We start from the raw sequence: 16,102 nt of genomic DNA, 5'->3' as shown, positions 1-16,102 counted from the left end.
AACTGCTTTCAAGAAAGACTACCTGTGATAACTTCCTAAAATCATGTGTTCTGCTTAAACTGTTAAGCCTTCTATATTAAGCAAACCTATATATCTATATCAAATATATATGTATCTCAGTACCTGATATATAATGAGCATTCAAGAAATGTTAGCTATTATTATCATCAAGCTTTGAGTTCCTATCATTTCATTCTCTCTGGCAATACCATAGGATCAAGCTCTATCACCTCATCAAAACTGCTACAAAAGCCAAAGCTCACTCTACCTGTCATTTTTCTAGCTCTAATAATTTCTCCTGATTATTGTTTTTAGTAATTCCCTGCTCTGCTGAAAAATATCACTAATTTTTATTACATCAAATTTATATTCCTCTGTCTGGCTTTTAAGCCTGGGCAAGTCATATCTGTTAAGCCTGGGCAAGTCACAACCTTATTTCCTTTGTAAGCAATACTGAGTTAACAGAGCCTGGTAACCAAACAGCACTAGGGTGAAGGAGAAGTCTAAGATGACACTCCAACGTACCCCTGTAAGGTAGTCTTTCTGAAGGCTATCCATGTGGGAGCCCAGATTTTTATAGAGCAACCTGATAACAGACAAATCATGTACTTTAATAGACAGATTAACCCCATAAATTATAAATTGATATTTGTATATTTTTTTGTAATTGGATCAGCAAAGCAGTGATTATATTAAATATCCACAAAGACCAACAAATCACCTTTTAAACAGAACAGTCTTACATAATGAGTTTGTTATTCTAATAAATGTACTAAGAATGCAAAAGACTTAACAATCTATATTTGTTCTTAGGAGAGATAAGAATTACTAATTAAAGACAAAAGACATCTACCTTGTAACAGAGAACTCTTACCTCAACTGTTTCAACTGTCCACTCATCTACCTGCTCCTTTTCACCACTGCTGAACTGTGTTTCTGCCATAAATTGTCTATTTACATACTGCAAAGCAAAGTAAATGTTTGAGACCTCTGTTTGAAAGGCAGAAAGGGAAAGCTAGCATTAAATAAAAATCATACCTCTGTTGATTCAACTTCACTTTGTTCAGTGTATTCTTCTGCAGGCTCAGGTTCTAAGAGGTTAAAAAATGATACAAAAGAGTGTAAGAAAACTTTTTTAAAGTTAACAATTCATTTAAATCCAAATAAGTAAACAGTTCACCATCACATAGTCTGAATTTATTTACAAAGTTATAGTTAACAGTACGTTTCTGTATTTTATTATTCTTACAACAAAATATTCAGAAAGTGTTTTCTTTACCATTTATTCCACAATTATTTTAGTTTCAATAGTAATTATTCTGGATCAAGTATAATGCCAATAAAGCAGCATCCTAGTCTCCATTTTAATCTACTTGGTAAAAGTGGTAAGGGGGGAAAGAAATGTCTTGGGAATTCACTGGCAGTCCAGTGATTAGGACTCGGCACTTTCACTGCCTGGGCCTGGGTTCGATCCCTAGTTGGGGAACTAAGATCCCACAAGCCTCACAGCACAGCCAAAAAAAAAAAGACTGCCTTACTGCCTTATATTGATCTGCAACCATAAATTCCATTGATGTGCAATGTTCCCTTCTAGTTTCAACCTAATGCTTACCATGTGCCAGGCACTGTACACATACTTTACATATTACTTCCTAAATGAAGAACCTGAGGTACAGAGTTCAGTAAGTTGCCCAAAGTTACATAGCTAATACGTATTGTAGCCAAGATTTTATCCAGGCAGTCTGATTCTGGAATCCATGCTTTTACCCATTATAAAATTTATGCTCCAACAATGCTCCCTATAGTATTCAAAATTTTATTCATCATCTTACGTTATCATAAAAGTCCTCACAGTAAGTGCTTACCTACCTATTAGTGATGTGCTAGGTGCCAGAATAGATCTCTGGTGACTGAGGAATTTATAGTTCAAGATCATGGAGTTATAATCACTCCGTCATAAAAAAAACAGAACAAAACCTCATACCATTCACCTCATATACTGGCATTGTAAGCAGCAATAAATCTGCGTACATCAGCCAAAAATCTATTTGAAAACCTCACAACAGTTGCTCCCTCATCCATACTCCAGCCTAGCAATACTGCAGCAACAGAAATACCAGTCTGTAACAGTGATCAACATAAACAAGATAGAGGCTTCCCTGGTGGCGCAGTGGTTAAGAATCTGCCTGCTGATGCAGGGGACATAGGTTCGAGCCCTGGTCCGGGAAGATCACACATGCCACAGAGCAACTAAGCCTGTGCGCCACAACTACTGAGCCTGCGCTCTAGAGCCCGCGAGCCACAACTACTGAGCCCATGTGCCACAACTACTGAAGCCCACACACCTAGAGCCCGTGCTCCACAATGAGAAGCCACCGCAATGAGAAGCCTGCGCACCACAACGAAGAGCAGCCCCCGCTCGCCGCAACTAGAGAAGAGCCCGCGCATAGCAACAAAGACCCAACGCAGCCAAAAATAAAATAAAATAATTTTAAAAATAAAACTAAAAAATAAGATAAACAACTGATATTTAATGCCTCTGGGAATTACTCTTATGCTTTGTCTTAATATTTGGTCATGCTTAAAGTTTCTTTAAAAATCTAAGTGTACAAATATAACTAAATAAATGTATAGCTTGAACTTGTGGCAAAGGAAAGTAAAACCAGGACCCTAAACTAAAGCTCATATCCACCTGGGTACTCACCAGCTTCAGCTACCTGGTCTTCAACTGCAGGTGCTGAGGCTGCCTCTTCTTCCTCACACAGCCCATTCTGGTGGTTGTGAGTGCTGTCAAAGTAGTTTGACTGGAAAACACGCTCAACAATTTCCTTTAGAGCTTTATCTAAAAACAGAATATTAATTATAGTCTTGGACTATCTGAGGATGCCTGACTTAAAAGATTCAACGTTCTACAAAATATAGTGGTAAGAAAAACCACCCCATCAACTGTTACTTAAAAACATAAAACCATTAAATTCCAACAGAAATTTATTACAGAATAATAGGGAACAAGAAATTTTTTGTATTAAATTTTTAAGTATTTTAAATAAGTTAGTCCAAAAAAACCCTGACAATTATCATTTATTCATTCAATAAACATTTATTTAGCACCTAACTGTATGTTAAGCAATGAACTAGGCACTGGGGCTACAGAGAGGTATGTAAAAGATACAGTATCTGCCCTCACTAAGCGAACAGTCCAATAGAGAAGAGTTATCAAATACTGACAAAAACAGTAACATTACATCTGTGAAAAGTACTACACAGAAGTACAATGGACTGGACCTAATCAGGGAGAGACCATGAGAGGCTTTTCTGGTGTAAGGGCTGCAAGAGCTGGGATCTGAAAGATGAGTAGTAGAGAGGAAACAAGTGCTTCAAGGCAGAGGCAACAGCATTTACAAAGCCCTGTACACAGGGTGCCAAATGCAAGAAAATTAAAGTATGCATTGTGGCTGGAGCATAGGGAGTAAGAAAAAGCATAAGGAAAGATGAGTCTGGAGAGACTGGTAAGAGCCAGAATATGCAAGGTCTTACAAACTAAGGGCAAATGTATATAAAATGTGATTAAAATAAAACCATTAGAAGATTTTAAAGAGGAATGGATGGTAAATTCAGTTAAGAGACTGCATTAGACAACAGAAAGGCAGAAAAGCAGAGAGAGAGAAGTAGATTCAAAAGATATTTAAAAGGCAAATAAAACTGTCAGAATTTGGTACGTAAAGGGGACACGGTGGTGGGGGAAGGTTTGTGTCAGGAGTTAATCTCCATTTCCTGGCCTTGTATAGTAGATGTAGAGCAAGACTATTAATAGGTCACTATACAGAAAAATGGAACTTCAGGGATGTTATATCAAAGTATTATAAAATTAATGCTATTAAAAGTAAAACTATAGGGGGACTTCCCTAGTGTCGCAGTGGTTAAGACTCCACACTCCCAGTGCAGGGGGCCCAGAGTCGATCCCTGGTCCAGGAACTAGATCCCACACGCATGCCGCAACTAAGAGTTCACATGACACAACTAAGGAGCCCGAGAGCTGCAACTAAGACGCGATGCAACCAAATAAATAAATATTTTAAAAAAAAAAAAAAAAGTAAAGCTATTGGGAATTCCCTGGCAGTCCAGTGGTTAGCATTGCGCTCTCACTGCTGAGGGCCCGGTTCAAGCCCTGGTCAGGGAACTAAAACCCCACAAGCTGCACAGCACAGCCAAATAAATAAGTAAATAAATAAATAAATATTAACGTTTTATATATATACATATATACACACACACACACGTTTATTTATTTATTTATTTGGCTGTGTCGGGTCTTAGCTGCAGCACGCGGGATCTTCGTTGCGGCATGCAGGATATTTCACTCTTCTCTAGTTGTGGCACGCAGGCTTCTCTCTAGTTGTGGCGCGCGGGCTCAGTTGCCCAGCGGCATGTGGGATCTTAGTTCCCCGACCAGGGATCAAACTTGCGTCCCCTGCATTGGAAGGCGGATTCTTAACCACTGGACCACCAGGGAAGTCCCAATAACTATTAACTTTTGAATGCTGAACACTTCACATGTTTTCCTTCCCCCTGCTTCAGAATCTCCTGCCTCAGAACTACTTTAAAAAAACTTATGAAAACTGAATGCACATAAAAACACTAATATGAGTAAATTATATCTTTCCATTAACTATAAAGATGTTACATTCCTCAGATGCAGGAATGAGGCCAGGTAGAAAGTAACACCAAAACAAGCCACGGCTTACCGTTTAACCCTTGTTACTCCTCAACAGTGCTCATGAAAATTTTATCAGGCTTGACCTAAAGCTACTTTTTGAAGCTAACAAGTTTATACACATGTCAATTGCTTTCTAATCAAACTTCAAGTGGGGAATTCAGTATATATTTGTAGCAGAACTAAAATCAAGAAGCCAAAAAGTTTTTTTTTAATGAAGGAATACAGACAACACAAGTTAACAAACCAAGAAAATGATTTCTTACATGAAAAGACACAAAAGCATTGGTTCCTCATATTTGACTTACCCATCTCCTTAAAGCAAATACACTCCAAATTACATCATACAGTTTTGCCAAAAAGAGTATAAGCTCTTTTCAACCAAATAGCTAAAAACAGGGTATAAACAGATATTTTTGCCTTAATATGTTCAAAAATCTACTTCCCTAAATCGACATTAAAAATAGCTAAGAATCTATTCCCTGATTTACTAAGGGGTTAAAATCTAAAATTCCTAATTTACTGAGGTAGTGTAACTTAAAAATATCCTTTTTTTAAAAAAAATCAACATACAACTGCATATTTACAGTTAAGGAGTTCACATATAGAATACTGGCCTAGAAAACATAGAAAAAAATGAATGTCCCAAATTAGCAGAAGTCTAAGAAAAACTAAAGATAGACTAAGGCAATGACCATGAGTAGAATGTATGGGGTGCAGTAAATGTTTTTCACAAAATTTCATCTGTAAGGAAAAACCAGTCCCCATCTAATACCAAAAACAATGAAAGTCAATTTGGTGTTATTCTGTCCACCTCAAGCAGAATAAGTTATGAACAAAACCATGTTAATTTAGGACTCCCATCTTTATAGATTTTTGGTTGGTTGATGCTGGTGTTTTGACTTACACACAAAAAAATTGCAAAAAATAAACAAATAAAAAGATACAAAAAGGAAATAAACCAAAAAGTAAACAGTGGATTAACGTTATTTACACAGTTCTAAAATTTCTTTAATACTTATTTTTATTTTATTTTATTGTGGAAAGAACACTTAGCATGAGATCTACCTTTTAACAAATTTTTTTTCCCAACAAAATTTAAGTGTACCATATATTATTGTTGACTACAGGTGCAATGTTGTACAGCAGACCTCTAGAATTTGTTCATCTTGCTTAAATGAAACTTTATGCCCAGTGATTAGTAAGTCCCCATTCCCCCTCCCCCCAGCCCCTGGAAAATACCATTTCCTTCTTTGATTCTATGAATTTGACTTTTTTTTTTTTAAACATCTTTATTGCAGTATAATTGCTTTACAATCTTGTGTTAGTTTCTGCTGTATAACAAAGTGAATCAGCTATATATCCCCATATCTCCTCCCTCTTGCGTCTCCCTCCTACCTTCCCTATCCCACCCCTGTAGGTGGTCACAAAGCATGGAGCTGATCACTCTGTGCTATGCAGCTGCTTCCCACTAGCTATCTATTTTACATTAAATTTTAAAGATTCTTAGTCACAAAATCAAAAGTTGTCAGTGATACTCACAGGTTGTTCCACATACAGGTTTTTCCTTCCCTTCCAGCAAGTCCCACAGGTGAATGGAGGCATGTTCATACTGCTCATTCAACCTTATAATAATAAAACAGCTAGTTAATTACCTTTCGGTTGTCCACTCAACACAACATTTAGAAATTTCTATTATCAAATACCACTATACCTCAAGCTCATGTCCCGTTCAGGGTCTGCTAATTTGTAGAACTCATCCAACAACGACAATTCCTCTTCAGACAATATTGGCACTCCATTCAAACCTTGCTTCAGGTCAGTTCTCACTTCGTCATCTCCCAATTTGTCCAAAACATACTGCAGCTCAAGCACAGTTTTTAAACGTTTCTGTTCAGCTTCTTCTCTCATAAGCTGCTCCCGACGTGCTGTCTTCTTTATTGTTTTCTGAATCTGCATAAGAATATAAACATAGACGTAGAAATAAGTTTTACGAAACTCCTTTACATCAATTTCAGGTCCAATGTAAATAAGACATATTTCATTCATTGAGTTAAATGTGACCTTGATATACACAAAAGAATGACTCCCAACTTAAAAACAGTTTAATAAATAATCTGTTTTCAGTAGCTGTTAGAAATTCAAAATACATCTTTTCCTAGAAGGTATTACACTATGGAAATGGTATCCATGAAACAATATATTGGGGATTTGCTTCAAAATAATCTAGCAGGCAGGCAGCAAGGGAGTAGGTGTGAGTATAGACGAAATATAATTGCCCATGAAATCATGGTAACTGTAAAAGCTAGGTATAGGTAAATGTGAGTTCATTATAGTCTTTTCTTTAGTTTTTAAATTTTCCATAATAAAAAGTATAAAAACTAAAAATTTTAATTAAGGTTCTGAGACAATTAAAAAAGAAGCCCAACCACAACCACAATAAAAAAAAAAATCTTATCTATGTCTATCTCTATGAAAAAGTGGTTCAAAATACTAATTTCAATTGCCTACTATTGACTCGCAAGAAGATGTCAAACCCACTACTACCTTCTCATCCCAAACAATCCACCACTTCCATTCTAGGAAGAAAGGCAGGAATGAGAAAATAAGTCAAGAAAGCAAAAGAAGTAAGATAATAAAGAAAGCCACTTTGGATGAGGAGTTCAAGTAGGGAAGACTATGAAGACTAGAAAAGGTAGGCTAGAACTAGGTTAAAGAAGCTCTTGAATGCAAAACAAAAAAAGTGTTTAATAACTGTGGAAAGGGCAACAAAGGATCAGAGTTAAATAAAAGGACTGCCAATGAAGTTAAAGGCCCAGTGAAAAGTTCCTGAAAACACCAGTGTTAAAAAAAGAATCAAAGGAGGATACAAGTATTTTCATTTACATAGTGACAGTAGCTTCAAAAATAGATTCTATATTAAATTGTATATAGCAATTCTACTTCTGTGACCCATATTTTTTTTTTAAATCAGAAACAAGAAACTGGGCAGGGTTCATCAAGCCTGAGGCTCTGATCTAAGCTAAGTGGAACAAATCCCTACTTGGGTGTAAATTAAATTTCCCTTACTCTGTTTTGAGGGGTATCAATATTTTCCACCTTTAATCAAATTTAGTAAGTAACGATAATATTAAGTGCATGAAATAGATCAGTTATGCGTCAAATACTGTCATAAGCATAACCCTATAATGAGATAGGCACTATTACTGCCATTTTTACTGTTATAAGCACAACCCTATAATGAAGCACTATTACTGCCTCTCCCCTCTCCCTTTTTCTCCCACCCTTTCCTTTCTACCCTACTGGCTGTTTCTCTGGAAAACCCTGACCGATACAGGTATAGGGAAGTTAAATAACTCTTTCAAAGTCATACAGCTATTAAGTAAAAGTGGTAGAATCAGGATTCAAATCAGGCAGTTTGGTTCCAATCAGAACTCTTCATCTCTGTACTGCATTGTCTCTCATCACATAATAAACTGTTTTGTTTATTCATTTCACCAAATCAGAGGCAACTTTAAATTTCAACTTTGTTATAAGCCTTTCTCCAAATAAGCTAATACTAATTCAGAAGGATATTAATATTCTAGTCTCAACTTTCAACAAATTATTTGACTTTGCTCATATTTAATTTTATCCTGTTCCCAAAGGCTTCTGTCACATCAAAAGATGTTTGGGGAAAAACACACCACTTTGTTGCATCAAGAGTTGATACAAGTGCAATATATTAGTCAGCCACATCCCTTAAGATCTCTATGGAGAAAGTAGTTACCCATTATATCAACAGGCCTCTTTATTTTCTGATAGTTAATGGGATTGTAACATAGTCATGAGGCATAAAGGAATACACGGAAGATAAATGTCTATCACGTTTATACAGTTGTCTCTCCGTAGCCAAGGCGAATCGATTCCAGGACCACCCCCACCCCACCCCCCATGGATACCAAAATCCATGGATGTTCCAAGTCCCTTACAGTCCGCACTCTGTATCTGCAGATTCAACCAACCTAGGATTTCGATCCTTGGATGAAGATCCCGCATATACAGAAGGCTGACTGTTATATTTGCATAGATAATTTTTTAAACCAACGATACGTGTCTGTCATATATGAAACTCAGTCCTTTTAAAAGGCACTTTCAGGTGTTACACTAAACTTTACAGAATTGGAAAGCATCTTAGATATAATTGGATCCAATCCTCTCCCCCTTGCAGAGAGCTTATCAACAGTAATGCAAGAACTAAAACTCAAAGAGACAAATAAAATTTTCTGCCCTCATTTTTAATATTTCATAAACATATATGCTATTTTTTACTTACATCTTGGCTTAATGCCATGAAACTCCTCTGTAATTCTTTTGCAAACTCCAAGTTATTTGTGACTTCCTGGTACTTAGATACAGCATCCTAAAATAACAAAGAAAGAACCCGACTTTACTGGAAACACAAAGAAACACAAAATTAATTTTCCTATTAAAATTAATGAGCATAAAATCTTAATAAAAATATAACATCTTTACCAGCTGATCTTGATTAAGCCTTTCCCCTTTGTTCATTCGTTCCTGATAATCATCAAGCTTGCCCTATATTAAAAGAAAAAAAATAATTATATTCCATACTGAAAGTATATACCAGCTTAACCATGCTAAAATAACAAACCCACATAATTCTCTAAGTTTGTCTCAAATCTTGCCATAAATATACTTTTTAGATATACTACAGTTTAAGTTAGTATATAAAATAGCTTTAATTGTGAGTTAAAAAATGAATTTAAATACTCCAGCCACGCTGAATGATACCAAATACTGTTATTATAAGCCAATGAAAAAACGCTGCTTATTTTTTAGGTTTCTCAAAAAAGATATGCATCAGATGGCCCAGGCATATAATACTCATCCACATGAGTGAGGGCCACAATTTGGTTAAAATCCCAGTTACACCGAAGTGAGCACATCAGACATTTTATTAAGTGTTAATGGGAAGATCCCACATGCCGCGGAGCGGCTAGGCCCGTGAGCCACAACTACTGAGCCTGCGCGTCTGGAGCCTGTGCTCCGCAACAAGAGAGGCCGCGACAGTGAGAGGCCCGCGCACCGCGATGAAGAGTGGCCCCCGCTCGCTGCAACTGGAGAAGGCCCTCGCACAGAAACAAAGACCCAACACAGCCAAAATAAATAAATTAATTAATTAATTAATTTAAAAAAAAAATTCATGTGACATAAAAGAGTTTATTTTTCCTGAATAAACACACATGCATATTGTCTTTGATGTGCCTCATTCATTTCCCTTGAACTGAAATAATTTCAAGTTATCATATCACCTACAGGCACAGTACACTAGTCAACAGCTTTGCTTTTGTTATTTTCTCACAAATGTAATTAATGTGCAAAAGTGGGGGGGAAAAGTTAAGCCTCTGGTTCAAGGTCATCTCCCCCCCTCCCCCCGCCACTAAGTTGAAAACTTTGGAGGTTTCCTAGGCTACTTCTATTAGATAAGCACCCCCTGCCCGCCCCCCGCGGAGATACTCAGGTACTGAAGTACAGTTAAAAATTCAGGTATTGTTTTAATAAGTTGAAATATAAATTAAGTGGCGGGGCGGGCGGGGGGGGGGGCCCGCCGGGCGGAATTCCCTGGTGGTCCAGTGGTTAAGACTCTGTGCTCCCAATGCAGGGGCCCCGGGTGCCATCCCTGGCAAGCGACCTAGATCCTGCACACAACAACAAAGATCTCACGTGTCACAACTAAGAACCAGCACAGCCAAATAAATAAATATTTTTTTTAATAAAATTTAAAAATTAAAAAAAATTTTTAAATAATCACAATAAATTACAAACATATATAATACTTTACCCTTAGCAATAATAAAATAATGAAGAAACCAAATACCAAGTAAGGGTCTGATAAAATTCAGAGGCACAGAAACAAGTTTAAAAGCAATGCTAGAAAGGTGTTTTAGGTCAAATGATCCATTTTCTTTATGGCAGAAAAGACAGTAGTCAACTTTCACAGCCATTCTATCCTAAATGAAACAGTCTATCACAATTCCTTAGTTATACTGAAGGTAAATAAAATCAATACAATCATTAAAACATTAAAGGATGATGAAACTATCCAATTTTATTTAGGTGAACTATTTACACAATCAACAAGCTTCCAACTAAACACATATAAAATTCAAGTCTACCAGATGAAAATCAAGATTTTTACACTGATATGACAGGCCTAACCCCATGTGCAAAAGATAAGCTCAACTGCCTCAAACACTCTGAGGATGGAACAAAGACAGTTCATTCATTTTTTTAAAAGGGTAGGCTACTTTTTCTTTAAGAAATAAAAAACAAGTTAAGATTTGCTTTTAATTATGATTTAGGATGCAATAACAGCATTATAATCTGCATTCCACTATTTAGAAATATACAAATAGAAGATATGCAAACAGAAGGGGGGCCTGAAATTTAGTGTCAGTACACAGTTAAAATTCTAGCAACCAGGCAAAAGAAAAACTACTATTGGCTTATACCTTGCATTTATTATCTTCCCTTTTTACGGTATTATACATTTTTCAAGGAAACTGTTGTTAGATCAGGACATTAATACACAGTGAATGTCCTACATATCCCACAAGGGATAGTTTTATATACCTAGCTTTTTTTAAAAAAAATAAATTTATTTATTTATTTATTTTTGGCTGCGTTGGGTCTTCATTGCTGCACGCAGGCTTTCTCTAGCTGTGGCGAGCGGGGGCTACCTTTCGTTGCGGTGCGCGGGCTTCTCATTGCGGTGGTTTCTCTTGTTGCGGAGCACGGGCTCTAGGCACCCTGGCTTCAGTAGCTGTGGCTCGCCGGCTCTAGAGCGCAGGCTCAGTAGTTGTGGTGCCCAGGCTTGGTTACTCCGTGGCATGTGGGATCTTTCCGGACCAGGGCTCAAACCCACGTCCCCTGCACTGGCAGGCAGATTCTTAAACACTGCACCACCAGGGAAGCCCTATACCTAGCTTTAACTTTGTCATTTAATGTCTTGAGAACTTAAAACTCCTGAAAAATGTTCATATATATATACACACATATATGTACGAAAAACAAAAAGATTTTTTTAAATGTTAAGAATGGTACCTGAGTGGTACAATTATAGGTGGAATCTTTTTCCTTTTTTTGTACACTTATTCTGCAATAGACATATAGTTTATATAATAAAAAATTAAAATCTTGTGCTATATAAAAGATGTTAAGATTGTTAGATTTCAGGATATTGTCAGGACTTTCACCTATAATAATCCTTGAGTATGAATCTATATTATCCTAGGACAAGATATCCTATAGCAGAAAAGCTCCAATCTTCTACACAATAGGAAATTTACTATTCATCTAACCCAGAGATCTATGGCAGATTACATTTTCTAAAGATGGCTCCCACATACTGTTCTACAATGTGACCTTGGCACTGCCCCATTAAGAACTAATCCAATTCCTCTGCCATTTTATTGAGTGGGCGCCAACCAACAGTGCACAGTGGAAGTAATCCCGTATGACTTCCAGGGTTGAGTCATTAACAGCACTGCGTCTCTGCCCTGTTTGCTGGTCACTAAAACCAATCATGTTTGGAACCCTGAGCCATCATGTAAGAAGTTCAATAACCCCGAGGCTGCCATGCTATGAGGAAGCTAAGCCATGAAGACAGGTCTCATATAAGAATTCTGGTCAGCAATCCTAGTGTTAAGTCATCCTAGCCCAGGCATCAGACATGTGAGTAAACAAGGCTGAGTCTTCCCAGCTGAGGCCCCAGGCATCACAGAGCAGGTCAACCCCACTGCATGCCCTGTCTGAATCCCTGACAGGCATCTTCTGTGCTCATGATGCGATGAGGTAAGTGTTAGAGTAATCTGTCACACAGCAATAACTGGAAGGTTAAGGGGTAAATAAACAGAGAAAGCAGCTACTTTGTGAAACTCAGCTTCACAGTACACATCTTCATGGAATACCATCATCAAAAAAGGATGCAAAAAGACCTCTGTGCAGCCAAAATAAGGATCTATGCATTAAATACAAGTAGAAAAATTGTTCATTTGGGGTTAAAATTGGTAGTATGAACTTAGTCACTACATAAATAAGGACTTGCTTGTCAAACTGACAGATCCAACATTAACCCCAACAAAAACAGAGAGGCAAAGACAGGAGTAAAGGACTCCAGACAAACACAGCTTTTTTTCTCCCCTAAGCTAGAACATGGTTCCTAACTTATAAAGTGGTAAAGACAAATTTGTTAACTACTCATATCATCCACATAAAATGAATATTAAGTTTTTTTTTTTTTCAGGAGAATGTAGTCATTTTTCTAGCATCAGATATCTTAATCAGAAAGCCTACCACAATATTGATACAACTGAAACCTGCCCTCTTAGATTCTATCTTGAAATATCTATATTGAAAATTCAATTTAGGGTTCCTTTTTCAACTACTGAGCATCCTGAATGTATTAAAAATTCATTTATAGCACCACATATGAGCAAGATAAAAAATCAGGCCATTTTCCCAGATTACTCAGAGTCTCTAAAGCAGAACCATGGGATAGCGGTGGGACAGACATTACCCAGTAAATGTCAAAAGACTATATAGTCATGTAGTACTGAGAAATAATTATCCCAACAAGTGCTGTCCAGTCCTACTCTCCTGTTTCTTTGTTGCCTATAATAGTTGACAGTATTCGTTATGTGACAGACCACATTCAAATTTAAAGTATCAGGGAGGCACTATTATCAATCATATTTCATCTAAATGGAAACTGAAAGAAAGGGCAATTAAATAACTTGCCTAAGGTCATATATCCCAGAAAAATTATGTGTGCCTCAACACTTGCCCACTCTGTATTCCAGCCACCACTACATTTCATTTCTGCCCTCCTGCTGTTTTCCTCCTTTTCTTTCTCCAGAATCACAGTACACCCAGATCTTCCATTCTTCCCAAAGATTTCTTCATCACTACCAAAGTTACTTTATTGAAATGTTTTTTAAAAATTCACTACAGTGCCATGAGGGTGCCAGAAGATAAATATCCAAAATAGCTGTTCTCCAGAGATTTCCTTCCTTCCTGTGATAACCAACAAATTACACAGATGAATAATTTAAAAAATATTTTTTAATTAAACAGTTAAAAAGAAATGGCAAAAGAGATGACAGACTCCAAAAAACCAAAAATTCTTCAACTAGACAACTGTAAACAGTCACAACAAGAAAGATTAGGAGAGACAACATCTTTAGCTCCACTATCTGGGAAACTATGTAACTCTTGTTCTCAATTAAGGGGATCTCCAAACTAAGGCAGAATACTTAAAAATGATGTCTAAAATAACAAAAGTGGTAAGAACGCCTAGCTATATCTTAAATTATTTTACGTCTCCAGGCCAAATAAATCACGTCTGTAGTACTGAAAGAACCTGTAGAATGACAAATGGAAACACAGAAAAGACAAAGATTTCTCTTCCTCTCATCTTTCCATAATCTTCAGTGGCCCTTCTACACATTATTTCAAGTCCCCAATCCCTGCATTCCTGTTCTTCACCTAGAAACATCAGTTCTGACTTTGCCCACACAGTGGTAGGCAGCTGACCCTGCCTCCAATTCACCTTCCACCAATTCAACTGAGACTTAGTTGTTAGTAAAATTCATAGGAGACAGGAAAGGTAGTAAGAATCAAGTTTCTTCAATTTTTAAAGGGAGGTAGAGAGAACATACAGTACAATCCATTGATGATTCATAACAGCTCTCTTCAAATGCTGGAAGCCTTCACATGCAGAAGTCTCAGTTGTTACAGAAAACACAGTAAGTATTAAACAGTGGTGGCAGGGATGTAACTCTAACATCATGAAATTAAAGAGTTGTCCAAAAATGAAATAGACTTTCACTGAAAAATGAGCATTCTACCAGGCCCTAGAAGAATGATTAATGCAGAAGCTCAATGAATACCTGTCAAGACTGCAGGATTCCTGAACACTGAAGAACAGAAAAAGGATGCTAAATTAGATATTATCTAAGGTCCCACCGTAAGATAATTTTTCAGGCAGATAACTAACAAGGAGTTTAATTTGACAAGATTTTTGTCCAACTGAAAAGAGAAAAAAAAAAAAGATCCTGTAAAAACCTTCATTCCTTGTCCATGGCAGTAAATACGTAGTTAAGTCTGAATGAATGGAAGCACCTGACCCTAGCAGGAAAATGAAAAAGTTTAAAGAGTTTCAGCATCACCTACTTTGAGTTATATTCTTATAAAGTCTAAATAAAGCTTGTGCATTTGAAAAACAAATGATCAAAAAAAAAAAGAAGAGAAAAACAAATGATCATAGATAATCTTAACAAGTGTCTTTTGAAAATTATTAGTTGCTTTAATCAAACTACGCATTAGGATGAGTCGGTACAACTGGTTTATATACTCTGCTGGGAGTATATGAATGTAGAAAGATGTGAACTGTAATTCATTTAAAATGGAGACCAAAGATTTTTCCCCAGTGATTAAAGTATATTTCAGCTATTTCTACGTGTGGATAAGAGTATTAAGGGGAATGCAATGAAATTTCTAATAATTTACAATGGTTCAAATACCAACCAACAATCATCTGTCCTCCTTCCTAAGACTATTAACAAACCTTGCTTACACTACCTACATTCTAAAATAAGTGTGTTCTATTTGCCTACTCATCAACTCTACTCACTTAAAAAAAGAAAAGAAAATCCTTCAGGAAAAATCCCATTTCAATAAAAAACAGTGCAAGTAAACAGCTCTGTACAAAAAGCATTTTCCCCCTCATAGATTAATCCATTTTAACAGGGTTTTACTGATGAAGCTACAAATACTTCTATGTAATGATTTACCCAAACTAGCAAATACTGATTTAGCATATGCCCTATGCAAGGCACGGTGTGATGTTAGTAATAGTCTCTGCCCTCCAGGAGCTTACCACCTATTTAGAAAAATACATAAGAACATAAGGCAATATAAAAATGTAAAGGAAGTATACAACAATGGGTAGCACAGAAGTTAAAGGAAGCAGACTGCATGGTCAAGAAGCATACCTTCCCCTTTCCCCAGGAAATACCAATTCTGAACTCTGCTCAATAAGGTCTCTTTCATCTATGTTTTTACACTCATGCTCTATCCAACAAAAGCACTGGTATATAGCTAGTGGGAGAAATAAAAAGATGAGAGTCAAGCACCTTACAATTCCAACTCTGGCTGACCTCTTCTGCTACTCCTCTCATTCTTCTCTACTGCATACATACTATTCATTTCCTCCCCCAAAAGAAACCAATTATTAAAAAATATCCAGAAGCTTGGAAGACAAGAATTAAGATGTAAAGGTTGACACACCTCTGATTTCTCTCTACTGGTGATGCTATCCCCAAA

General features: G+C 36.8%; 1 protein-coding gene across 1 annotated transcript in view; it reads right to left on the bottom strand.

Moving 5' to 3' along the window:
- The window catches only part of CAPRIN1 (cell cycle associated protein 1), a 35,194-nt gene that overhangs the window by 13,319 nt on the left and 5,773 nt on the right, over positions 1-16,102 (bottom strand). The window contains exons 3-9 of the mRNA XM_061201570.1: positions 9,230-9,292; positions 9,030-9,116; positions 6,429-6,667; positions 6,257-6,339; positions 2,705-2,842; positions 1,039-1,091; positions 875-961 (exon numbers count right to left, since the gene is read on the bottom strand). Coding sequence (XP_061057553.1) covers positions 875-961; positions 1,039-1,091; positions 2,705-2,842; positions 6,257-6,339; positions 6,429-6,667; positions 9,030-9,116; positions 9,230-9,292 — 750 coding nt within the window. The remainder of the gene's footprint in view (positions 1-874; positions 962-1,038; positions 1,092-2,704; positions 2,843-6,256; positions 6,340-6,428; positions 6,668-9,029; positions 9,117-9,229; positions 9,293-16,102) is intronic.

This window comes from Eubalaena glacialis, chromosome 10 (assembly GCF_028564815.1).
Source record: "Eubalaena glacialis isolate mEubGla1 chromosome 10, mEubGla1.1.hap2.+ XY, whole genome shotgun sequence".
Taxonomy (NCBI): domain Eukaryota; kingdom Metazoa; phylum Chordata; class Mammalia; order Artiodactyla; family Balaenidae; genus Eubalaena; species Eubalaena glacialis.
Note: the sequence above shows the minus strand (reverse complement) of the source record. Positions and strands in the feature narration are given on the sequence as shown.